The sequence below is a fragment of the Apteryx mantelli genome, chromosome 14, assembly GCF_036417845.1.
Source record: "Apteryx mantelli isolate bAptMan1 chromosome 14, bAptMan1.hap1, whole genome shotgun sequence".
In the NCBI taxonomy this organism is placed as follows: domain Eukaryota; kingdom Metazoa; phylum Chordata; class Aves; order Apterygiformes; family Apterygidae; genus Apteryx; species Apteryx mantelli.
In genome coordinates, this window is record NC_089991.1 from 3867987 (window position 1) to 3893346 (window position 25360).

The 25360-nt window shown below is 57.2% G+C and overlaps 1 protein-coding gene across 4 annotated transcripts in view; it reads left to right on the plus strand.

The window, feature by feature from the left end:
• JADE2 (jade family PHD finger 2) overlaps nucleotides 1-25360 on the plus strand; it is a 114399-nt gene that overhangs the window by 75762 nt on the left and 13277 nt on the right. For 3 of the 4 annotated variants that reach the window (XM_067304733.1, XM_067304735.1, XM_067304734.1), the window contains 5 exons: nucleotides 5387-5556; nucleotides 13431-13642; nucleotides 17361-17528; nucleotides 18052-18168; nucleotides 23443-23904. In XM_067304733.1, coding sequence (XP_067160834.1) covers nucleotides 5387-5556; nucleotides 13431-13642; nucleotides 17361-17528; nucleotides 18052-18168; nucleotides 23443-23904 — 1129 coding nt within the window. The remainder of the gene's footprint in view (nucleotides 1-5386; nucleotides 5557-13430; nucleotides 13643-17360; nucleotides 17529-18051; nucleotides 18169-23442; nucleotides 23905-25360) is intronic. The other variant, XM_067304736.1, reaches the window with a different exon arrangement.

A 25360-nucleotide genomic window follows, 5' to 3' on the forward strand; every position in this document is an offset into this window, starting at 1 on the left:
CAGTGCATGTCTGCGTTATCCTAGGGCATGTAGGGCATTTTCATTTCCATCTTCGTCAGCTGTATCGGGGCCACTCTGAGATAAGCTGCCGGGGCCCAGCAGGCAGGGAAACGGGTGGATGCAGCGGGGAGCATGGTGCAATGTTTCCATCTGAGGAGTCAACGCCTTCGGGGAAGTGAGGAGGCGACTAAAAGACTCCCAGGGTCTAATTCTTCCTTGGGTGCCTGTGTTGGCATCAGGACACCGTAGGTGGGAAACACCGATTTTGCCATATTTTGGGGTCGCTTTTGTACGGTATCAAGCACCATTCAAGTAGCCGCTCTGAACCATCTGCAAGAGCAGAACATCCCCGTTAGAGGCAGCCCTGCTCCTAAGGAGATCCAGACCTGCCTCTGGAGTCTCGTCTGGGCAAACCAGGTGGAACTACGCTAAAGTCGGAAGATTTATGTCAGCATAAAACTAGCGTAACTGGAACCAGATCCAAAGCCGCGGTTCCTGCTTTCCATTTAGGTATCTTAAATCACGTTTCAACCCCCTGCTGTAGTGGAAAGTCTGTCAAAGATGAGTCTGGCTGTCAGGTAGTGGCTCCAGGTAATCTCCAGCTAAGATTTTTGATAGCAGAGTTTGTTGTCCTGAGACTAGTAGGAACAGCTTCCCCCCCCCGTTACATGGACATGGCCAAACTCTGCACATCTCATGTGGCTCCAGCAAAAATGAGCGTGAGATGGGCTTTCCCGCTGCACGGCTGCGCCGGCCTCCGCCTGGATCGGGCCGGAGTTTAATGGTGCGGCTCTTCTTACAAGAGACATTTCGTATTAATACTTATTCCTTGTTAGACTAATAATTAGTAGTGGCCGGTGAACTGCATTTAAATAGAGCTGTGCAAATAGCGTGATGCTGTAGTAAAAAACAAGTCTTGCAGCACTTTAACTTCCCCAGTACACGTTGGGTTTGTTTTTTTCCAGACTTAGGCACATGCCGGCGTTGTTATCGGCATGTCTCAAACGCTTTAACTGAGCAGCAGCGAGCGTGTGGCGTGCGCTGTTATGTCTTCACGTCTTAATTAACTTGATCTGAATAATCAGTGACAGAGTGAGCGGCAAAGAGTCACTGTAAATTCCAATTCGTGTTAAAGTGAAGAAAACCCATTTTAACAGTGAAGCGCTAGAAAAAGCGCTTTCTCGCCAGTGCTGTTAGCATCAGCAGCCCCTGGAAGCGCTTGGTGGTCTCTGCATCTCCGGTGTCTTTCCCAAGCCACGTGCTGGGAGTCTAAACGCGTTTCCAGGTTTTGGTGGCTTCACAACCCCAGGCAGATGGCTACGTGACCTCCGCTGCTGGTGGCCACGGCGCGTGTACCGAATTACAGGCCATGCCAAAAGGTGTCCCGGGGCACCATCAGCCCGCGCTTGCGCCTTTATCAAACCAAACCGAGCGCGCCTCGGGGCCGTCAGCGGAGCCGCCGGCCCGTGCGGGCCGCCCCTTTGATAGGCGCGTGCAACGCTAATCTTGGCGCTCTTATGCCAGGCTAAAAATAGAGGCTGCGCTCCCCCGCGGTTCAAAGCCCGGCGCTCCGAGCCTCCGCGCTTGGCTGCGTTTCAGAGCATCACCTGTTGCAGCTGGCTGTTCGGCAGGCGAGTTACGTAACGAGGATTAATGAAGGCTTATGGCCGAGCAGGCGGCGTGGTTCCCGCTCTCCGCTCAGACTCCTCTTTCCAGCAACCGTAAAGAAGCGTTCGTTGCGGCAGGAGGACTCTTCCTCAACGACTTTGAGCTTTCTCCTGCGAGACCGCTGTGCTGAGCTTGCCTAGTGACTTGCCGAGGACTTGGCGCTTTGCACGGCTCCCCGGGAGCTGGGTTCGAGGCAAAGAGGGTTTCAGCTCTTCTTGCACCGAGGCGCATTGCACCAGCGACTCCTGTAGGTTTTAGGGGGCTGGGAGCTCTGTAGATTGAAGTCCTGAAGCTCGGTAGGAGCATGCTTAGTGTCCGCGTTACTACTGCTGTCTGCATTAAATACGGATTCTGCCGAATCCCCCAGCCACGTCCTAGATTGCAGCGAGCTCGTTTTAAAATCTGGAGACTCTCTGGCAGCTGCTATTTTCATAGGGTTTTCTTCAGACCCCGGACTGAAATTTGTAGGAGATCTCCGCAGGGTAGTAGGGCATGTCTGTCTTCCCAATTTATTGATGGGGAGACTAAAGATGAAGGAGGTTGAAGGAGGTTTGCTGAAGATCACACAGCAAGTCACTGGAAAAGCCACAAAAAGCCTTTCTCGATGTTTTCCTCTCCGAGCAATCGAATTATTGCCGCTCCAGCTGGTGGCTCTGAAAGTCACTCTGCAGGGAGGGCGGCAAATACGCCGCGTGTCCGGGTCGGGGGAAGCTCCAGGGCTCGTCCTGCCGCTCTGCCTCTGGAGGTGGTGTTTCGGGGAGGAAACACGAGCTCCAGCCCCCAGCCTTGCGGCGACGTGTCGGCTGGCGCCGCGGCCCGCTCCTCCTTCCTCGCTCCCCCCCCGCTCGCGTGTCGCTGCGCGTGGCGCCGCTGGCGTGCGCGTGGCAAGTGTCGCACGCGCGCGCTGCCGTCGAGCCGCCGAGAGGCGCGGAAGGGCCGACAGCCAGCGCCTGTTCGTCCGCTGCGCGGGAAGCTTGCAGCGGACGAGGCGGCTCTTGTCGTCCCTTCGCCGTGCTTCGCGCTGCAGAGCCTTCGAAACGAGTCGCTCGGCCCCACGTGTGATGCGCTTCGGTGCCGGCACGCGAAGGCGGCACGAGCGCGCTGCCTGCCGTGGGGACGCCGGGGCAGCCTGCCCGCGGCACGTGCCTCCGTAGCTTGTGGCTCGGCTGGGGACCGCTTGGAATCGGGGTCGCTCCTCCAAGGAACGGTGCTGCGGGAACGCGACGTTTGTTTGACTCGGGAGTCTGAACGCGTGGGAGGTCGCTGCCAGCAGCCCGTAGTAACGCTCGCGGGGCGGGAAGGGCGGAAGGAACCACGCGGAGCGTAGGAACGGCTTGATTTCGCACGGTGCGAAGGGAAACCATGCAACTCGCCAAAAGCCGGGAACAGCCGCAGGGAGCCAGGCGCAAAGCCTCCCGCTCGGCGCTTCCCAAGGGCTCTTTGGAAACGTGGGGTTCTGCTGAGCGCGGGCTGGGTCCGTTTGTACTGAAAAACACCCGTGTGCTTTTTTAGAGGGAATGAGACGCAGCGTTAAAACCTGCGCGTGGAGAAAGGCAGGGGAGGGACGCGGAGGGTGGTGGGAACTGCAGGACCCCTGGGCTCCCCGTCTCCCGTTGAGGAGAAGGGCTGCTGCAAGACCTCCAGTGGCTTGAGCCCGTCTCGTCCTGCGCGCCTTGGGGCTTGCACAGAAAACCGCGTGAGAGAGGAGAGCGCTGGCGGGATGCTGCCGGCATGTCCCGCCGCTCGCGGAGCGTTGCGTCCGGGCACTTTTCCACCAGCGCGCGGGGACGTCGTGCACTTGTTGTACGGTGCCCGGGGCGATGTGGAGAACTCCTCGCTCATCCCGGCCTCCCGCTGCACCTCCCGAACCTCTCCAGAGCCGCCGGCCGGAGCGCTGCAGGCCGTTTCCCACCCACGCGGCGCGGGCTGTACGTGGAGCCCTGCTCCGTGCTGCGTGCACGGGTATCCGTGCGTTTCCAATCCGGGCCCTGAGCCCAGAAACCTTCCGTTCAGCTCTGCCCTAAGGTCCTTCAGCCTTCACGTGGGCTTAAAAGCTCGTTTATGTTGTGCTCTTCCAGCATCAGGCTTAATTCCCCCCTCCTGGGCTCTGCGCGGAGACGTCCCGGAGACGTTCACCGCAAGGCTGGCCGTCCTCTCCCTGACCGATTCCGGCCCCGCAAGACCTTTCCGGGGCAGGCGGGTGCCGCTGTGCGGCCGAGGAAGCGAAACCCCGCGAGAGCTGGAGCTGCGCCGAGCCGGGGCTGCGGCTCCAGCCACAGGAGCGAGCACCGTGCTCCGGCCCCGGGGCCACGCTCCGCTCTCACCGCTGGGACGTTTTTCCAGGACGTCCCGAAAAGGACAAACTGTCAGCCCGTGAAAAGCAGGCATTCATCAAAGTCAAATGTGGATGTTTTTCTGTTTTTACGTGTTTCTTTTTCTTTAAAAACATCAACACTGTTCCCCAAAAAATAAGCCCGAGCCGTTTGTTTTGGTGCCGTGTGCTGTTTGCCCTGGCGCACGACAAACTTTCCTTCTTTTTCGCGTTGGATGGCAGTCGTGCAGCCCGGGTTACAAGCAGGGAGCAACAGTTTTCCCCCAGTGGAAGGAGCCTCTGGCTTCTCAAACCCCTCTTCTGGCCGCGGGCCGAGAGCGATCGCGCTGTTATCCCGGAGGTTCTTCGCTCCTTTTTAAGGAGCCGGGTACGGATGTACCGCAAGTACTCGCTGCCGGTTTCGTGCTGCTTTGGGGGCTGCCTCGTCTGCCCCCTGCTTCTCCCCTCGGATGTGCCAGGGTGCGGGAGGAGGATCCGGCGGGTGCCCCGGGTGCTCCTGCACCGCTTGGGACGGCACGGGCGCACCTCCGTGCGTGCCGATCGCTGCGCGGGTGAGCAGCCGCCTGCAGCGGCAAGGATCCCCGCGGGAGGCTGGATAACTGGATAACCCATCCTGCTGTAGGAAGCCAGCGTCACCAGTCTCCTGCAATGTCATACGTGCCTCTTAATGGCCTGTAGCGGGTGTTTCTGGAGCTGCGATGACTCAGTAGGAGCCGAGGCCAGGCAGGACTAGCTTTTGCTATGAAGGAACACGATGTCCCCGGCGTAGCTGCAAGGTTAGTCATTTGGACGTTGAGATTTTCCACTAGATTAAGGGCAAGGCGAGCGGGAGACCGGCCTGCGCTGGTTGGTTCCCTAGCACGGATGCACTGATGTGACACCACTTCCATCAGGGGCGTTTCCTCCCTTCGTGTACAGGTCTGAGCAATGGTGCATCAGTCGGCACTGTTGTAATAGTGTCTTGCATCGGTGCTGAGCTGAGGTGGTCAGAGCTGTACAGCATTTCAGTGAAGGCAAAAAATTAGTCTTTTTTAGTGTTTCATGTGTGTAAGGAAGATTTATGAGGTTTTACTCAGTTAGTTGTGATAATGAGGGCGTCCAGCTCTTCACAGATGGTTTGAGGTACCGGAAGAGGGCACTGACAGCCAGGGCTATACTCAGCATTTTCTGGAAATCAGGCTGTTTTAATGCATCCTGAATCAAACCACCAAATAAGGTATCCCGAACCAGCAGCCTCTGTGAAAACGTTTGTCCAGGTGTCCAAGTTCTGATTCTCCGAGCGTCTGTGGCACAACAGACCATGTTGAGCACATGAAACCCCTCGGCCAGCTGGCTGTGTTTTTGCAAACTGTACCTCTTTCTCAACCTTTCCTTCTTTTCTTCCAGGATCATACCCCAGCTGGAGAACTCGCCTTCACAGGTTTCGCCGAGTAGCCCGCCTGTCTGTGAGATTTCGGAAGCGACTAGGACATACTTGCAAGGCATGAGCCGCTATGACTTGGATGAGCTTGATGCTTGCTGGTTGGAACTTGTTAATATGGAGCTCAAGGAGATGGGTAAGTCTTGCCGAGATTTCTCTGCTTGCTTGGGGTGCGTATTGAGTGGGCATTAAGTAATGATGTTAGAACCAAAGTCGAAAGGTCTTGAAGAAGGAACTTCGTTCTGGCTTTCCAAAAGAGATTACGTGGATTGCCACAGCGCAGGATCTGAGTGCATCTCAGTGCCTCTCACTCGCTTAGGGGTTTTGGGACCCAGTGCAAGAAGAACAGCGCAAACCAGATGATTGCAGCAATAGTGCGGTTTCCCCCATGGAGCAGGAATCTGGTTTGCAGAAGAACTGATGGACTCCAGAGCACTCATCACCATGCTCTGACGGCAGGACTAGCCTTGTCTCCGGTTCTGCTCCCTGAAGCATCTGTGCTGCAGGAGGAGATGTCTGGTCAGGATGGGCACGTCGACCCTGGCTCCTGTTCCCTTGACTGGCCGGGTCTGAGAACATAGCTCACAGATGTAGCCAACCGGACAGATGGAGTCAGAGGAAGGAGGATCTCCTAGTCAAAATGTATAATTCTCAGGAATGCCAATCCTGGGCTGTCTCTCCTTTCTCAGTTGTCTTTAAATATCACAGCGTAATGTTGCCTGCATTACTGCTCTGTTATATCAGCACACGCTTTTAAAATCCATTAGTGCATTTCTGTTAAGTGCAAGTAACTGCACTGGGAATTCGACTATTGGTGCTATGGCTTAGCATGGTCTGTTGGGCAGATTTGCTGGCACAGAAGCTGGGGTGTATAGTCCTGCCAGGCTCTGGAGGGATTTTCCAGTCCTTGTTGGGTACGGGTTGCTGTGGTGTGACTACTACTACTCAGGTAAGAATAGCAAAACAAAAAAAATTCATCTTTTAGATCCGTGGAGGCTGAAATGCGCCTAAACAAAGCGTTCCTCCCCGTTGCAGAAGCCTTCACGGGTGGGACGAAGCACGTTATTGAGTACTTCAGCAGGCAGGATCATGCGCTGCTGAGCAGGAAAATTGTGTCGGGTCTCCGAGGCGGCTAGCTAAGCTCTGCAGCGAGGCTCTGTTCCCGCAGTCGGGCTGCACGGAGAGCGAACCAGCGCAGGACCTGGCCACGGCGTTGCCTCGTCTCGTTCGCAGAAGGTCTTCATTCCTTTGACCAGCTTGTGCTTCACTTGCCAAACTTTTGTTATCGTAGTCTTTGGGAATGTAAGAAAATTAACCAAACACTGAAAGCAGCCTCTGTAACTATCTCTTAAATGTATCCTGAATCCCGGATTTCCCATAATCTCCGTGTTGTGGAGCCTGTAGGCTCACTAGCAAGTAGCAGGTGGCCCTGCCCTCATAGACTGGTCCTGGATCAGCAGCCTCAGCGCTGTCACGAACGCCCTCAGCTTTTGAAATTTTGGCGATTAAAGCCAAGCCCTTGCCGAGAGCGAACGGCACTGCCGGGCAGGAGCCGTGTGGCGCGGTGCCGCTTGGGACCCGTGGCGGCTGCTCCTCGGCGGAGCCGCGCTTCCTCGTGCTGCTGTTCCCGAGAAACCAGCTGGCATCGCCCTGTGCGTCCTTCCAGCCCCGCAGCGCTTTCGCCGCCGCTCCCTGTGCTGCAACCCTTGCCTTCTCCGCGGCAGAGAGGTGTCCCTGGGCCCCGGAGAAGAGCTCCGTCCCTGCCGCCGCCTGCCCTCCGTTCGCACCTCATCCGTCCCACCAGAAAGGTGGTGGGCAAGGACTCAACTTCTCCAGCTCGGCTGGCTTAAATTTGGCTCGCTTTAGTATTTCTTTAAAGCGTTCGGTTACAAACGCAACGCCCGCAGCGGCTTCCGGATGTGGGGCTTCCCTCCCGCTCGATAACGCACGCGGCGGCCGGGAGGAGAGCGCCGGCCCCGCGCGGAGGTGCCGGCGCTAGGAGCCGGATGTGCACCAGCCACCGCCACCGACGGCGGGCGCCCCTTAGCTTCGGCATCGCGCTGCGGACGCCGGGGAGCCGGACCGCTGTGCCGGGCGGTCGTGAGCAAGTTGCGTTTTCTTTCCCTCCAGCTGCTTGTGGCTTATCCGGCCGGGAAGCTTTCGCCAGGGCGGCTCTTAGCAGGGATTTGCACAGTGCCCGGCTGGGGGGAACCAGGACCTTTGATGAAGCCCCCAATGCTCCTGCAGTAACAACCATGAGTAATGCCAGGGGTCCGTCAGCTGTCCATCAGCTGAGACGTCAGTCTGTCTCCGTTGCTGCAAGAGCACCGTAGCTCCTGCGGGAGCCTTGAGCGTGCTGGAGAGGGAGAGCAGCTTTGGGAAGCGGCGTTTAGCATGTGAAATCCAGTAAACGGCGCTTTCTCCTGGAAGTCCTGGATGCCAGGGGTGTACCGTGTTTTCCAGACAAGCCTCGTTGGTCTCTGCGATTGCTAACGAGGCTCGATTGGAGCAGGGTGGCCCCTCCAGCCCGGGCAGGCGTTACCCACCCCCCCCCCCCCCAGCCTGCAGCCGTAGGCAGGAGTTCAAACCCCTCCGGGGCATCGGCCAAACCCTTGTCACCGGCCCCATGGCGGGCACCGTGTGTCACTCGCTAAATATTTAATGACAAAGAGCGAGCGCCGTCTCGCCCGGCTCCTGGAGCCGCGGGAGGAGGCCTGGAAAACACCTCTGAGATCATCGCTCCCGCTGGCTTCCCGCTCCGCGCCGGCTCCCTGCGCGGCGCCTGCCGTTTCCAGTCCTTTTTAGGGCACCCTGGAGATGGAAGTTTATCGCTGAGATCAGACCGACCTTCCGGAGAGTCGCCGCTCTCTGCAGTTTGCCGGGGAGTCTCTGAGCTCGGCACACGGCCTTGCTGAAAAGCAAAAGTTTCTCGCCTAAAACGGCTTTAAATAGGTTTAACCCCTGCCCGCGCCCGGTCACGTGTTTCAGTAGCTGTTACTATTCCGAGCAGAAACGTACTGTTTAAAGAACTTCTGGGTGACAGAGGTGACGTCAGTGTTTAAGCATGCCGAAAGCTTTTATTTGCTGCTGCTGCAGTTTGTGATAGTAAAAAAAAAAAAAAAAAAAGTGCATTGCAAGCAAGAGGTGCATTTAATGCACAATAGAGGTACCGATCTGCAGCGCGGAAGTGTCCTGGGGACAGATTTGGGGCTGGAAGCTGCTCCCGGTTATGTCCGCGGTGATTTGGATCAGCACCGTGCTGCGGCCGCTGCTGCGTCTCTCCGTATCCCCGTTTAGGCTGAGGCTGCTGGGTGACACAGGGTCGCTCTCTCCCAGAGCTCGCCTTGTCCCGGCGAGTCGGCAAGCCTGGGCACGTAGTGACAGCCCTGGAGAAATGATGCAAATCGGCGCAAAAATGGTTAAAATAATAATCCAAGCTCGTTTGGTGTGAAAATAGCCTTGGCCTTTAAGCTTATCGCCCCAAAGCCTGCAAGGAAATCCAGAAGTGTTTCCAGGTAGCAGTTCCATAAGCCGTTGGCAGAGGTGAAACCCCCGTGAGCCTCGGGAAAGGAAAGCTGGGTTTCTTTAACTCCTCACGGAAACAGATCTCGCAGGAAAGCCCCTCTATTTTTACCTTAATGTGCAGATTAGCAGGATGGGGGATCAGCAGCAGCCAGGCAAGTCTGGGACGTTTATGCCTTCACGTTTTTCAGCACGAGCAGGTTTTATGTCAAGTTGTTGTTTTGCCATTTGCATAAATTCCTTGCAGTAATTGCCGTGCTTTGCAGCGCTGTTCCGGGTTTTGCTGCGGGCTGCAGGAAGAGCTTTAATCAGCAGTGCTCCAGGACAGCTCTGTCAGTGCGGAGCATTAGCGGAGAGAGACAGCAGATTATAAAGTGGCTTCTAAAACATTTTGTCATCATCTTAAATTTGAGCAATAATTGATGTCGGTGGGTGGCAGAAAGGGTGATAATTGGTTCCTGTAAATCCTTTAAGTGCATTAGCAGGCTATGTTTGTAGCAAAATATCTCAAAGTTTCACTGCGTATGTTGGGCTCATGGGCAGATCGCATGTTGCTGTTTGTTTTGTTGGTCGTGCTTTACGTTATGGGTCCATTTATAAGTAACGTTAATGAAAGATGAATGTGCAACTGCTGCATCTCGCAGGCGTGCTGCAGGCACAGGGCGTTTGGGTTGCAGACGCTCAGAGTAGCGGAAGCTTTTCTGTATTCCTGCAGGTAACTAGTTATCAGTAGCTGTTGAGCTGGTGGCGTCCAGAATGACCTATAGCAATCGATTAGCGTTTATCCGTCACTGCCCGGCCTCTGCAAAGGCTACGGAAAGACGTGAAATGGGACTTTGCAGGCCAAGAGGGGAGGAAGAGACGGGAGGAACCAAAGCAAACGGCTCCGAAGCGGCTTGCCCAAGGCGATCCCGAGAGACGGGGTTTGAGCTGGAATCGGACCTCATGAGCCGGTGGCTCCCTGCGCCCCCAGCCCGACAGGGACCTTACAGCCTTGCGCTCTGCAATCCTCAGAGACGATAATAGACACGTCTGCGTCATCTCCCAAGTGCTTTTTATTTCAAAAAAGGAAGGAGCGGTAATTTTGTTTGTTTGTATGTATTTTTACTGGAAAATAGATTCAGAGGTTTATAGTTTGTGCACCGGCTAATGGCACAGCCTGCAGTCCCCATGATTGCTTGTTCATGAGCTGTTTTATCTCCAGATACACTCCACGGGGTAAAAGGATTTATTGTTTCGGTAAATTGATTTTAGTGGAGCGCAGTTTAGTCAGAAATAGGTCTCTCTTTTGTGGAAGGTGGCTCTCTAGCTATTTTTTTTCTCTCCCGGCACAGTGAGGAGGCTCAAACCAGAGTAAGGAATAGCTGAGAATTCATTTAGCAGAGGAATATTGCTCCTTCATGCTGCATAAGTTACGGTATTACAAAAATAATTATAAGGGAGAATGGCATCGTATAAAGAAACGTGTCTGATCGCTGTTACAAAGCGGACGTTCTGGGTTCAGAGCCAGTCTAGTGACACCAGCTTCTTCTGGGTAAGCTGCTTAACTTTGGTGCTTCCGTATAGGCACAGCTGGGCTAATCGAGCTCGTCTTCTCTATCCGCTTACCGACTCGGGGCAAGAGCCGGAGTGCTTGCGGTGTTTCCGGACTCTCAGGAACGTTGCTTTCCAGGGAAGAGCAGAAGCGGGGCATCATCTCCGCAGCTCTGGAAGGAGAGATAGGGTGGCAGCACCTGCCCGTTTCTGTGCCTCCTGCCCTCAGCCCGCGAGCCCCAAATCCCTGAAGCGCCTTCGAGGAGGCTCCTCTGCCGCTGTGCCCCGGGGCGCTGCCTTCTGCCAGGTCTGTCTCCACGGGACGACTTGTCCCTTTATCGCTTCTACTGCGGCACCTAATGCCTAGGGGTGGGTGAAGCCTGGAAGACCTGCAGGTCCATGGAGGTGCCAAGCCGTGTCCAAACGTTTTGGTTGCTCGCGTGAGATGTGCTGAACCTAATCGGTCTGCGATGGGCCCAGGTGGGCATTCGGCAGGGATCCACGCCAAAACCAGCCATCACTAACATACTGTTGAACTACCTGGGAAGAGGAGACGGGCGGCTTTCTGGGTGGGGTAGTGGGACATAGAGCCTTTTCCTCCTTCGTTAGTGTTTTGAACATGAAGTTCATCCCCAGTGATTGTATTGGCGTGAAGATTAACTTCTCACTGTTGGCTGTGTCCCTCCAGACAGAACTGCAGAGAAGTTTGCCGTGGTACCAGCTCTGCTGCCTTTCTTCTGTGGACACGCAGAAAAGCTTCGTTTTTCCAACCCATTCTATGCAAGACCTTGACATACCTTAACCCAGTAAAAGGGTCTTTTTCGTGGTCCGCATTTAGACTCCATATGTCTGGGGGTGTTCTCCGGCACGTGGTTGTGAGCCGGGACTTAGTCCCTGGACTGATTCAGCTGGATTTATTCAGTGTAGCCAAGATCAGCATCTGAGTCTTTGCACTTCGCTCCACAGGGAAAATAGTGGTGTTACTATTGCATTACAGCACAGGGAATGTTTTGGTTGAGTATTTTTTTGTTTTTGCTGTTTGGCTGGCCACGATCAATACGGATAGCGTTTTCTCAGCCAAAAAGATGACAATTTTATGAATGGAGTTTAATAGCAGTAACTTTATATGATGCAGAAGGAGATAAATGGAGCACAAATGGAAAAAGAACTTCACCCTCAGGCCCCATTGTTTAGTGCTTCATAAGCGATTAATCGCTTCATCCCCATCAAGTACAATTGCCGATTCAATAAGCTCCGAGGTATCTGAGCGGAGCTTGGCAAACGGCTTCCCGCTGTAATTACCTCTAAACGGAGTGTGAGCGTGTGCGTGAGCGAGACGGGCAGGGAGGGATCTGCGTTTTCCAGTGTAACGGCATAGCGAGTACGTTGCATGGGGACTCATCAGAAAACCCTGCTCCGTCACCGGTGTCGCTGACGGTTTCACCGGGGGTTCGAGGGCCAAGTGCTGCTCTTGCCCCCGGGCCCGGGGCTCCTGCGGGATGGAGACTCGCTCTCCAGCCCGGACGGGCAGCGCTGGGTCGGAGCACGAGCGCTTCGGCGTCGCCGCTGACTTTCCCCCAAGGGTTAAGCTGGCAGCGGTGGGGTGGATATCGCTGGCAATGAAAAATTTACAGCCTGGCGCGGCAGCCGCGGAGCGCGCGGGAGCGCAGGCGGGGAGGAAGATCGGTTGCCGCTCCGAGAGGTTTCTTTCCACTCGCAGTGAAATGGGAACTGTGCAGGTGCCGGCGTGGTCCTGACCCTGGCGGCAGGTCAGGCTTGAGTTTCCTGCGGAAACCCGCCCTCCCTTTCCTTCCTCCCTTCTCCTGCCGCGGGCAGGGCAGCGGCTCGGGCTGAGCGCCGCCGGCACGGTGGGGAAGGAGACACTGCTGGTCGCTTTGCTTTCCAGCAGGGTGGGAGCCAGAGCCTAAATATGGGGGGAAACGGAGTAATTCCAGGTTGGCGCTGCTGCGCCAGGGCTCGTAACGACGTTTGCCAATTCCGAACACTGACCCAGAAAAATATCTTCTGAGCGGGCTCGTATAACGCTTGCGTGAAGCCGTGCTTGGAGGAAAGCCAAGGCTCGCGTCTCCGTAGAGCACGTGCGGCGCAGGCGGCACCGTCAAGGCAAACGCGATGGTCCGGCTCCATCCGTCACCCGCTGCCTCGATAGCAGCGGCACGGCGGCCGCATCCCCCCACAAGCCACCAATGGCCCGGGAAGCATCTCACGGACCCAGCGCTTAGCCCGGGATAGGGACTCCAGCCATCGTTAGAGATGAAATGGCGCATGCAAACGAAGCGCAAAGATGATGTGGTTTTAATTGCGTTGGGTTGGTGTCGCCTTCCCCACCTCCGTGCTTTCCCCGTAACGGTGTTGCTGGCTGAGGGATACACCGCGCTGCTCTCCTGGGGTTGGCTTAATATTCCCAGTCCTCCCTTGGGATAAACCTCTGGTAAAGCATCTCCACCGCGTGTTTTCGCTAAGGACCCCAGTGCAGGCAGAGAAAAAAGCAACCCGGCAGACACGAGCCCACCCTGGGCCTGACCTTTGGCTCCTGTGGGCCCAACCAGGGAAAAGACACATTTGTCCTCGATTTCAGCCTTTGGCTTCGGTTTTACAGTTCCATTTAATTGGCCTTAAAAGGGTCGATTTTCGCAGTCTTCACAATTAAAGCAGTGACTTTGCGTTGCCAAAGCTCGTGTGAGCCCTCGCTGCGGAAAGCGTCTTTGCAGAACTTGTCTCCTCAATCGTTTAAACTGTCAGACCTAATTATCCGCGTTGGTTCAGCTCAATGGGTTTCTCTCCTCCCAGCCGGCAGCAATGTTTTGTTGCTGTCTATGAAACGCAAACTGTATCCCAAGCTGGAAACAGCCATTTTCTGAATCGCGGGTCTTATCGGCGCCGCGGATTTGCCCCTTAAGTGGAAATCTAAAACGTGTCTCTCGTGCCTTGCAGAGAAGCCGGAGCTGGACGAGATGACCCTGGAGAGAGTGCTGGAGGAGCTGGAGACCATGTGCTACGAGAACATGAACATCGCCATCGAGACGGAGGAGGGCCTCGGCATCGAGTACGACGAGGACGTGGTGTGCGACGTGTGCCGCTCCCCGGAGGGCGAGGACGGCAACGAGATGGTCTTCTGCGACAAGTGCAACGTCTGCGTGCACCAGGTGAGCGGCGCTGGGGCTGCTCGGCCCACGGGGCGCGGGCGCGCGGTCCCTGGGGAGCAGGGGGGGAGACCCTCGCCTTTGGGTGTCCTCCTGCGCTTACGCCTCCTCCTCTGGGGCTGTTCCGTTCCTGCTTCCCCCCACCGTCCCTGAATTACTGTAGACCAGCGTTTGAGCTTTTTTTGACCGATTCCTAGCACTTCTTCAGTGGTCCTTGGGTAGCAAACGATGTCTTGTTCAGACCTGATGTCATTTCAGACTTGCTTTTCTTGTTTTCTTTCCCGCAGCACAGAGCAGTAGGCCAGCAGAGGTTGAACGCTACTCTAGGGCTTCCCGCGTTCTTGCTTTGCCCTCTCCTTACTCTCTTATCTCTGTGATTTTTTTTCCCTGCCTCCTCTTCCATTAATGTGCGTGTTCTTCTCCCATCCTTCTTCTTCCCTGCCACTTTTCTTTGTATTAAACTGCTGCCAAGGGATCTGTAGGATGCAGGAGAGACCGGGCTGTGTGCAGAGCTAGGTCCTGTGCGGGACCCTTGGCGGTGGGCTGGGAAGGGTGTTAGTCTGCAATCCTGCGCTGGCTAGCGGGACGGACGGGCGAGTCTTTCCTCCAGCCTCGTCCATGACAGTAACCTTGTAGGGTTGCATTGGGGGCGTAAGGACCTTCCATCTCCGCTGCCGCTGCCTCACGTGGCAGGGCTTCCGTCCTTGCTGCAGGAGTGTGGAGCTTCGTTTGATTTTACTGCCTGAAGAAAAATGTGTTATTTTTAGAATTGAATGTAAATGCCTCCAGCTCTTGCTTGGGAGCGGGAAGGACTGCGGTGGTGTCTGCGGGCTCCGGGGCCTGTCCGTGTGCTCGCTGCTCGGAGAAGGGAGGTGTCCACTAGGAAAACGCCGGCGTACAGATGATGGGAAGCACCTCTGTCGCGTGGGCTTTCCTTGTGCCTGCGACGGGGCTCCCGCCGGGACCTGGGGGACCTTCCTCGTTGTCCTTCGAGGGCAGCGCGTGGGCTGGGGCCCCGCGGCAGGGCAGCGTGCCGCGATCCGCACCGGCTGCCCGGGCTGGGGAGGGCCGGAGCCGAGAGCCAGCCGCTCTCCGCTTCCCTTTTCTTCTTTTTCTCCCAAGAGATCCATTTGCTGATCTTTCGGGCAGCTTTTCCATCAGCGCTTCCTGGAGGTGGGAGCGTTTGAGATATGTATAGTTGCGGCAGGTGGGTGTTTTGAATGGTTTCCATCGGTGAATCAGATCCCACAAAATACCAGGACGATTCGGGAGGGCTTTTTTTTTTTTTTTTTTTAAAGCAGTCCCTGCGGAAATCTCGGGCAGGGAGCTCGCCCGTCCCCCGTGAGGAGCAGGCTCCGGCGGGAAGCGGGTCGGCGTGTGCGATGCAGGGTCCAGAGGGAGCAGGGAGCAGGGTGGGCTCCGTCGCCGGGACATACGGACCCGGGACGCAGCCGCTGCAGGGCCACGAGCGCCCTAATGACGGGCCGATGGCTGGATTTAAAGGCCGTTAAAAGAAACGGGAGCTTTTCCAGCGCTTGCAGGGAGCGCAGAATCGGGCCTCGCGTCTGCTGTCAACCCTTCAGCTGACTGCGGTCTAATCGCTGCCCTGATTTGCGCTCTAAGCCGCAAAGTCCGGAGCCGCAGATCAGGGTATTGCTCGGCGTCGTGTTTCCTGTCTAACCTCCTCTGCGCCTTTGCCAGTGCCGCGTTTGAATGCTCAGAGGCGGCGGTTTTCCGCGGGCGCGCTCCCGGGCGGCGCGGGAATCGCCCCCGGCCGTCGCGCCGGGACGCCCGGCTGCGGCACGAGGATGTTCCTCCTTCCTCGGGCGTTCGCTCTTCTGCCCTGTTACGTGTTTCCCGCATGCTCCCAGGATGAACGGGCACGGAGCCGGGAGACGGGGTGCTGGATTTTCTCAGGAGGCTCTAGCGTGCTCGGGGCGATTCGCACGCTGAGCGAGGAGCGAGCCCTCGGCCCGGAAGGGGATGCGGGATGCGGGATGCAGGACGCGGGGCGAGTTCTGCTGCTGCTCGGCCCCGGCTCCGTCATGCTGTTCAGCAGATGCAGCTCGCTGAGCAGCGGAGGGACGGGAGGAAGGGTTATGCCGAGACATACGTTCCTGGATTATAGCGCCGGAAGGGATCGTTGTAATCATCTAATCTGCATAACGCAAGCCATGAGACTTGCTATTAATTAATTCCTACGAAGCATATCTTTTAGAAAACGCCTGCAATCTTAATTTTGAAATTTTCAGTGAGGAAGAATCTGCCCCCCCCCCCCCCCCCCCCGTTAAGTTGTTCTGGTTCATTATTCTCACGGCGAAAATGCTGCGTTTCTGTTTAGCGTGAAAATTGCCCATCTCCAACTTTCAGCCCCTGGGGCTTGGTCCCAGGGCCACCAAATTTCCATTCCCTGTGGCGAGGCGGTGGCTGGGCCGGACGTGCCGGGCGCTGCGGCGGCTCCAGCCCGGCTCCCGCCCGGCGTGTCGGCGTGTCCACCGAGCGCCCAAGCGCGGCGAGAGAAATCACCGCTCGGCTCCCGCTCGGCGCCGCTCCGGCTGCGTGTGCAGGGAGCACCGTGGCCCGGCGTTTGCCGGGGAGCTCCGTTTTGCTCGTGATCGGTCTTGTTTTCAGGGTCACTGGTTACCAGGCCCTGTAGTATTTGTTCCTAGAGCATCACTTCACCTTCAGCAGCTCCAAAATCCGCATGAATAAATGACAGAGAGCCGAGATTGCCGAACGGCTCCGCTGGAGCTACGCGCTCGCCTGTAGGGGTTCCCTGCTTACCTCGGATTTTGAGGTCGGTCTGCCCGTTTATTCTCCTGATTTTGTCTGGGACCGAATCAGATGTTGTACAAAAATCTGCTACAGAAACGGCTTATCAGTCAAATTTGGATTCTCCGTGAAACGCAGCCGGGTTTGACAAGACCTGTGCTCCACGAACCCCTATAGACCAGCAGCAACAGTATTACCTTCTTTAATCCTTTATTAGCGTAACGATCTGATCATAAACGGACTTTTTTCCTTGAGAAACTAGAGGCAGCTCGCATGCTGGGGCAAACTAAAGCGTGGGATTTTGGGACCTGCTGGTTAAAACCGTCTGGTCCTCGTGGTAGCCCTTTAATACGCTCGTAAGTGCTGAAGTGGAAAGTATTTTATCATTATTACGTGATACGGCTTATCATTTGGCTCTTCCCCAAGTACGGAAGAGAAATATTTATTAAGCACGTCTGCTTTGCGGCGCCCTGCCGAAACCCTTCCCAGCTCCCTGGCCATGGATTTGTCCTCGTGTCCTTGGATTTCTTCGCCGGTTCTTTAGGGTTCCTAGCTGCTTCTGATCTACGTTCGCTCGTTTCTACCTTTATATAGCTGTTTTCACTTCCCCTTTAATCTCGGTTGGTTTTTTAACCAACGCGGCCGCCTTTCTCAATCGTGGGATTGCGGCTTTGCGGCCCTGATTTACCTAAGCGGTTTTCTCAGCGCGGCATTTCGTCCTTTCCGTGCCACGTGGGACGAGTCCACCAAAAAAAGGGCTCGAGCTAGCTGCCCTTGGGGGACTGCTTTAGCTCTGCTTGTTGCCGCTCCGATGCCCGGGTGCGGGGCAAGGAGCCAGCCGCACGCAAAACCATGCGCGCCCAGGACTCGGTGCAGGGCCGCGGCGGGAGGGCGCTTTTCCGGGGAAGCGTGTCCCGGGATTAACGCGGCGCCGCTCGTGTCCGCGCAGGCCTGCTACGGCATCCTGAAGGTGCCCATCGGGAGCTGGCTGTGCCGGACCTGCGCCCTGGGCGTCCAGCCGAAGTGTCTGCTGTGCCCCAAGAGAGGGGGAGCCCTCAAGCCCACCCGCAGCGGGACGAAGTGGGTCCACGTTAGCTGTGCCTTATGGATACCTGAAGTAAGACGCTACGCGGCCCGCGGGAGGGCACGGCGCGCGGAGTTCGGCTCCCCCAGGCCCCCCCAGAGCCCTCCGGACCCCAGACTAGGAGACGGGTGGATGCGTGGGGGAGACGGCAGCGCTTGTTCCGCTCGCCGGCGTCCTCGGAGCTGTGCGGAGAGAAGGGCGGCTGGGGCCGGGGCGAGCGCAGGGTCCTTAGCTCCTGCCCAGGGATGAGGGACACCTACCTGCGTCGGATAAGGCTAATTTTTTGGGCCCGGTTGAGCTGTTCAGCAGTGTCCGAATGACAAATTAATCCAGAGGAGGCAGCACTATTGCCCTCTAACATAAATTTTTCCTTCCATTTCATCCATATTTGTTTCTGGGTTTGGGTGGAGGGTTATTTTTTTTTTCAAATTACAAGTAACCCTGAGAAATAACATACAAAAACTCCATCGCTCGTTCTGGCTGCCGCAGACCTTCCCCTAGAGGAGGTTTGTGCTGTTAACCCGTATTGACGACGCGTCCTCTGCTTTGTGACCAGGTTAGCATTGGATGTCCTGAAAAAATGGAGCCCATAACGAAGATCTCCCATATCCCGGCGAGCAGGTGGGCTCTGTCCTGCAGTCTCTGCAAGGAGTGCACCGGGACGTGTATCCAGGTAGGTACCCCAGCGCCGAAGGCGCTCGCCCCTCCTCGGTTGCGCCTGTAATAGCTGCCGGAGCGTCTCGAGTCGTCGGTGGACTCGATCTGGCCAAGGTTTCCTCCTATTCTACGTCTGTGACACAGAATAAACCTGACAGCGGGGAGCACGAGCGCCGATCAGACATCATCAAATGTTGTTGTCTGTAATTATTTAATGTATTGGATGCTAAGAATCTAGATTAACTTTCTTTGCATAACACAGTGATGTTGCTGTAGTGACATCGTAATTACCGGGACTGCAAACGACCTTGGTTTGAAATCGGGAACCTCCGACAGTAAGGCTTGGAGTAGCTGCCAGAAAAATAAGATACCCATGGGACTCAGAGCCCAAGTATTTCACAGACTGGTAGGGTTAGATGTGGAACCTTTCTGTTTTGGGGGAATCGAGAAGCTCCAGGACTCGCTAGCCCTCACTAGTCTCAAAGGCCTGCGAGCTTGCAAGCAGGGCATCTACCGCTCGTTGCGTTCCCGTATTTTCTCCTGTTTTGCCTACACAAACCACTGCAGACGTCCGATTTCCTGCTCTTCCCGCGGCAGCAGCGTGCTGAAGACGGGACTAGATTTTGCATTTTGCGTTACAGAAGCGAGGCAGACCTTTCGGGGACGGCCCTCCTCTCTGGGGCAGAGAGCAGAAGCTGCAGCCCACACCGCGCTGCCCTTGGTGGGAGAGCGTGGGGGGAGCTTTGCCACGGTGTCCGCATCGGATTACTGCGTCTGCTTCACCCTGCTCTGGCCGCGTAACGTCCCAGGAGAGTCTGGGGAAGGGCTGCTGCCACGCGGGACCGCTACTTGTTGCTTTCTTTGGCAGACCAGATGTCGAAGCTGCAGCCGTCTTGCACATGCAGAAGGACATGGAATAGCCATTAAGCTTTGAAAACTGGGAGACGGTTTTGGATGTGCTCCAAGCCCAACTAATCACCTCCTGTGCAGAAACGGGAGCTGCATCTCAGAGATCAGTGTCTGTAGCGATGTACGTTGGTGAAAAGGAGCTGGCTGGCTGAGCAGGGTGAGAGGAGTAGGGGATCTGCAGGCTCCGCTGTGTTTATGCGACTGCCTTGGTTTTAATACTTTGAAGGGAGCTATTTAAAAGCAATCCCTTGAGCCTGAAATGAAATCTCACAATATTTCTTTAAATCTCTAGCGTTGACTCACTCCTTTTTGATGGTTCTGGGTGGATCTGCTTATTCACCCTGCCAGATGGAGATACTGTGTCATAACGGCAACTGCTTTCAAAGAACGGAAGGGCAGGGAAACGAGTCAAAGAGACTTGGCAGCATCAAAAAGACTTCAGCTTCTCAGACACTTCATCCTCTTAGCACTGGCATCACGCGTTAGCTGCGAGAACCTTTCCACTGGGTGGATTTGCGTTAAAGGTCACCTGAAGCAGGACGGGGAGCTTTACTGTCTCGGCTGCTGACAGCTCGCGGTTTATAAGTCTTCGTGAGACTGTCGCCGAGAGGGCTTGTCGATGCCACCCCAGCTCTTGCGGGACAGGAAAAGGGAAGGGCAGCCAGTGCCATTATTTAAGGAGTTATGGGGTAAACCAGCAGCAAGCTCGCCCACAGACAAATAAACGTGCTTCGTACTGCTCCGAGGTCCAGAGCTCTGTTTTGAGAGCCGATGTTTACGGAGCATATTTTTGATTCGTGCCTGTTTATGCAGGTGTAATCTAACTACCTTTGTCAGCGTTTTAGGTTTAGGATGCAGCTCTGGAAAGAGAAGGTTGTTTTCTGTTAAAGCACTTCGCTTTCGATCTTGGCAGCAGGAATTAGGTGCTCCAGGTGCCGGCAGGTCGGTGGAAGGTAGGTCACCGCTTCCAGGACTAGTTTTTCCAAGTGGCCGGTTGGAACCAGGCTTTGCTGGAAGGCGAACGGGAGGAGCGAGGGCCGTAATCCTGGACGGGCAGGGAGGATCGCTGATAGGCAGAACCGCAGCTTGAGAAAACATCCGCCTCTACCCCGTTTGCAGCTACGAATGGGAGACGTTTTTGCATGGGCACCAAGGCTCTGTGCATCTAGGTGGTTTCCCCATCCAAATTTGACCACCAAAATGGAAACAGAGATAGGGGAACTTCAAGAGAGGCTCCCCGCTCCTCCCCATGCCTCTGATGTTGCTGCATGCACACAGCTGCTTCCCTTGCTTTTCTGCAAGAAGCTGTGAAGCCGGTGCAGATCGGCATGGTGGCACACAGGCCGGCGAGGGACACGGCCCCGTAGGCACGCTTCTCCGGCCTCCGGGGAAGGGGAACCATGACTTCATGGTGGTTCTTGGGCTCGGACATGAGGAGGTGCCAAGGAGAGCTCCGGATCCGTTAGAGGTTTTCTTATGTGGGCTGCCGAAGGGGCAAGGAGAGTGCCAGGAAGCACGCTGCCGGCCCCGCGCCAAGCTCCCGGAGAGGCTGAGGGCACCCTGCACTTCCCGCTGCCCGGAGGGACCAAGCTCCCGCCCGAGCTGTGACCCCCCGGCTCTTCGCAGCAGACCGCCACGGCCCGGCACGAGAGCAAGAGCGCCAGGTCTCTGCTAGCTGATAGCAACGAGGTCTTTCCAAACGGCACGATCTTCTGCTGCCATCGTCTTCTGAGTTTCTTTTTTGGAGAAAATGGGTTTGGAGGAGAAGCCCTAGGTAGGCGTCGCCTCCCGCTCAGGCAGACGTTCGTTAGCGCTCCTCTGCCGCTTGCTGTGAGCTTCGTGGGCCCCCAGCGCCGACCCCGTCCCGGCGAAGCCCTGCAGCCCGGCCGGCCGCGTCGGAAGCAACATCCTCCCTCTGGCAAGGGTGACTTCGGGACTAAGGACCAGGCCGCCGCGTTCATCCCTTGGTGCATCTCCCTCGCCTGGCTTGGAGCTGTGCTCGGGGTGGCGCTGGGTTGTGTCCGGCTGCCAAAGCAAACTGCTCCGAGTCCCTGGATCGAGAGGAGCCGCAAGACAGCGTCGCCGTCGCCCTCCGCCAAGGCGCGATCAGATTTGGGGGCTGCACCGGTCTCTTGTGCCCCGGGTTATTTGGCGTGTCGGAGCCCGACGGCGAGCAGGTTCGATCCAGGGGCCGGCTGCGCTCGCGGGAGCTTGGGGTGCCCGGTACGCTTGTGCGAGGTCCTTGGGCAGCTGCTGCTGAGCGGGTACCTGTCTTTGCGGCCCGTCAGCCGCGCTGCCTAACGATTTTCTATTTGCATTTTGGGCACAGCTTCTGACGGCTGCTGCTTGCCATCTGTCGGAGGAGAAATCCAGGACGGGTGTCATTTTATTTGCTTTATCCCTGCGGCAGCGCGGCTCGGCTTCCCTGCTCGCAGGCGCGCTGGGCGCTGGGGTCTGGCGAGACCAGGGGCACATTGCCGCTGCCAGCGACGGGCATGGGCAGGGAGCGAGGCGACGTGGCTGCCTGCTTTCCTGCCTGCTTTCCTGCCTGCTCTCCGTTAGGCCGCTGAAGGCAGCGGGTTCGTGGTGTCCACTTCCCTGTCGCCGCGGTGGATATTTATGCACATAACAGCACAAAAGGATCTTCCCGGCGATTTAGTTTAAAGCACCCCCAGCTGCTGTGCCGAAACAGAAACAGTCGCCTCCATCGGGAGCCTATAGCTCCGTGCTGCAGAATTACCTTTTTGGCTACCAGACGAGAAAGCTCCATCAAGGGAACGAACTTACTTAGCTGGCGAAGGCCTCCAGCCTCCAAGTGCCGTTAAAGCGCGGAAAAGCGACTCCATCCAATGCCGCTGCATCTCCTTGCCGTGTTCATCCTCGCTCGGCGACTTCAGGAGCGAGCGTGCGCGGTTCGGCAGCCGGCGCACGATGCCCCGGCTCCAGCGAAGAGATGCGGGAGCCGAACGCCGCGCTGCGCTCCCCCCCTCCCTCTTTCGTTACCAAAACCACGCGCGCTCAGCGCTCAGGCCGTCGCCGGCTCGCCCGCGGCGGGGAGGCGGGCTGCAGCGCCGCGCTGCTTTGCGCCAGCTTGCTCGCGCTTTTCTTGGCCCTGGCGGCGTTATTAGCCTCCCGCTTCCGCGAGCGCCAGCAGATCCATAAACAAAAAGTCAAGGGAAAAATATCCAAAAACGGCGCTTAGCAGCAGCGCAGGAATCCAGGGCGGACGGGGCAGAGATAAAAAGCAATAAAACGTTTGTCCTGCCAATACTCCGTCGCGTTTCTTCCCGTTTGAAAATTAAAACATAGCAAAACCCCGCTAAAACCGTACCCTGAACTGTTTGTCCTCAGCCTTCGGGAACCAGCGCGGCCTTTGCACGCTCCCCGCGAGAGCCGGCGCTGTGCGAGCGCCCGAACGCGGCGCCTGCAGTAACGGGGCTCGTTATTGCCCTTTAACTGGTCGTTAGCAGCTGGAACAGACTGGTTTCTTCTGGGTTGTGGTTTACGTAGTTACCCGGCGCTCTGAGCCTTAAAACGCAGTTACAGGCTGGAGGGGGCGCGTGCCGCGGGCGGCGCTGGCCGGGAGCGGCGCTTCCTGCCGCGGGAAGCAGGTTCCCGGCTTTGCAGCCTGGGCAATCCACAGCACCGCGAGCGTGAGGTCATCCAGCAGAATTGCTGGAAGTCTAAACAGTCGGGCCGCCATGCCTGCTCTAGAAAGGTCGTTTTCAAGATGTTTTGTCCCATGTGCATAGAGATATTTTATTTTTTCGATGAGGCTCATGAGAGGCTGTGAAATTCCAAGAGGAGAAACTCTTGGCCGTAGAGGCCACGTGTGCGGGGAACCCCGACGGCTCCCGAGGTCCCGGCTTCGCTCGCAGACCTTGACGCCGTTGGTACGTTTTCAGTAAAACTTGCAAATCAGTTTCTAGAGGTGGGAACAGGAACGAGTGGAGTAATTTAAGGAGGTAGGTGAAGTGGAGATGAAAACTTCTCAAGCAGGAGAAGTCCGCTCGCAGCCTCTGAGCATCGCAGGGGACGGTACCGTCGTCTCCGACTGTTCACACGCGCAGTTGGAGGAACTGTCAGAAACTTGCGTTTGTGGCAGGTGAAAGAGGGGCAAGGCCCCTCGCGGAGAGGAGGGACGGCAGGTGAGGTGGAGAGGGGCCCGCCGAAACCTGGCGCACCGCGGTTTCTGCTGGGGTTGGCGGAGCCTGGCTCCACGCGCAGGCCAGGCGACGGTGTGTTGCAGAGCAGCCGATTCCGATCGGCCCGGCTCCCGCGGCCGCGATGCCGGCACAGGTCCCGCGTCCTTCTCCGCGGAGGCGCTCGCGGGCCGGGCGGGGAGGGAGACGCCGCGTAACCCTCGCTCTCCTCTCCGCAGTGCTCCATGCCCGCCTGCGTCACGGCGTTCCACGTCACCTGCGCCTTCGACCACAACCTCGACATGCGGACTATTTTAGCGGACAATGACGAAGTGAAGTTCAAGTCCTTCTGCCTCGAGCACAGCACCGGCGCCACCAAACTCCCGGAGGAGGCACGGACAGAGCCCGACCAAGCCCAGCTGGACTTGGAGAAGGTCACACTGCGGAAGCAGAAGCTCCAGCAGCTGGAGGAGGACTTCTATGAACTCGTGAAGCCTTCAGAGGTGGCGGAGAACCTTGACTTAAGCGAATCGCTGGTGGATTTTGTCTATCAGTACTGGAAGCTGAAGAGGAAAGCAAACTCCAACAAGCCGCTGCTGACACCAAAAACAGACGAAGTGGACAACTTGGCCCAGCAAGAACAGGACGTTCTCTACCGGCGCTTGAAGCTCTTCATGCACCTCAGGCAAGACCTGGAGAGGGTGAGTACAGTTTTTGCTTTAATGCCGTGCCCGCGTTTCTGCCAAAGCTGCTTTGGTGTGTGCTGGGGCCGATAGGCGCAGTCGGCCCTGTTGTCCCTTGACTCAGCCGGACTCCGCTAGCACTTGCTCCCCTTCGGCGTTGCTCCAGAGCGGAGGAGAGCACGTACGTCCCCCCGCGTCTCCTCGTCCCCAGGCTGGCCTTTCGAAACGCGATGAGGCGGCACAGTCGCGTGGACCATCTGGTCCAGGTCTCGGTGTGCGCATGTCATCGCTGCAGCAATGCTGGCATGGATGAAATGAGTTTCTGGCGGTCTCAGCTGTAAGTTCAGAAGAGCAAATGTGGGTGGGGGGGGGTCTGGCGTCTCTCCTCCTGCCTTCGCGGGGAGAGGGGTGCTGGCCGGGCGGTGTGAACGGCGCCGCGCTGTGCCCCCATGGGCGCCTGGCGTCCCTCGGGGCTCCGGCGCTGCCCGCGCCTGGACGGGAGCTGGGGGCAGGAGCGGGAGCAGCGGCCTCCGCGCGGCCGAGGGAGAGCAGCCGCCGGTGAGATGGCAGCGCTGGGCCGTCGCGCCGCGTGCTGCCTGCTGCCGCATCTGCTGCCGGCGCCTCGGTCACGCGGCCGGCGGCAGGAGCTTGCCGGAGCCCCGCGCGTGCCGGAGCGCCAGGCTGCATGCAGGTTTGCTCCGATGGCCACGTGCCCGGGAGGAGCGGGCAAGGTGAGAGCTGCGGCAGCGGGGAAGGTGGGATAGGGGAGCCTCCTTGCAGTACGTATCGGACCTAGCTCCATCCTTGAGAAGGAGATCCCGGAGCAAACCCCTACCTGCCCGTTTTCGACGGTCCTGAGAGCAACCGGACCTCCAGCCGGTGGGTGGGCTTGGTCCCTTTCCTGTGGCGGAGTCGGCCTTTGGTACCGAACACCTCACCGCTGCCTTTACCTCACTGCTGCCCGTCCGACGCGTTTGGTCAAGGAGTTTCTGAAGATGCAGAGCTCCTCAAGAGGGGCCCGAGGAGACGCGGCGCTTGCAACGGTTTTGTGCAAACCTGCCGTACAAGCGCTGCGCCGACCTGCGGGGCCGGCGCTCCCCGGCGCAGGCTTGGCTTCAGCTCGCGCGCAGCACCCAGTGCCGCTCCGGGTCGTTAATATTTGGTAGCAAACCGCGCGTTCGGGTTAGCTTTGCAGCCTGGCGCAGGCCTCGGCAGCGTGCTGAAGACGCCGCTCTGCGCTCGCACGGGAGCCGGGGCCCGGCGGTCGGTGAGGGCTGCAGAGGTCCGCGTGATCCTGGTCGCTAACCGGCTGTAGGCAATGTCCTGCAGCTGCGGGATCTCAGGACCACAAGTTCAGCTCTTTTTTTGCTCATATGCTTTACTGCAAACCTAAACAAGACTAATTCACTTCCCTTTGCTTTCGCTTGCTCTCAGCTTGGCTTTCCTGGCTCTGTTAAATTATTGTGCATCTCTG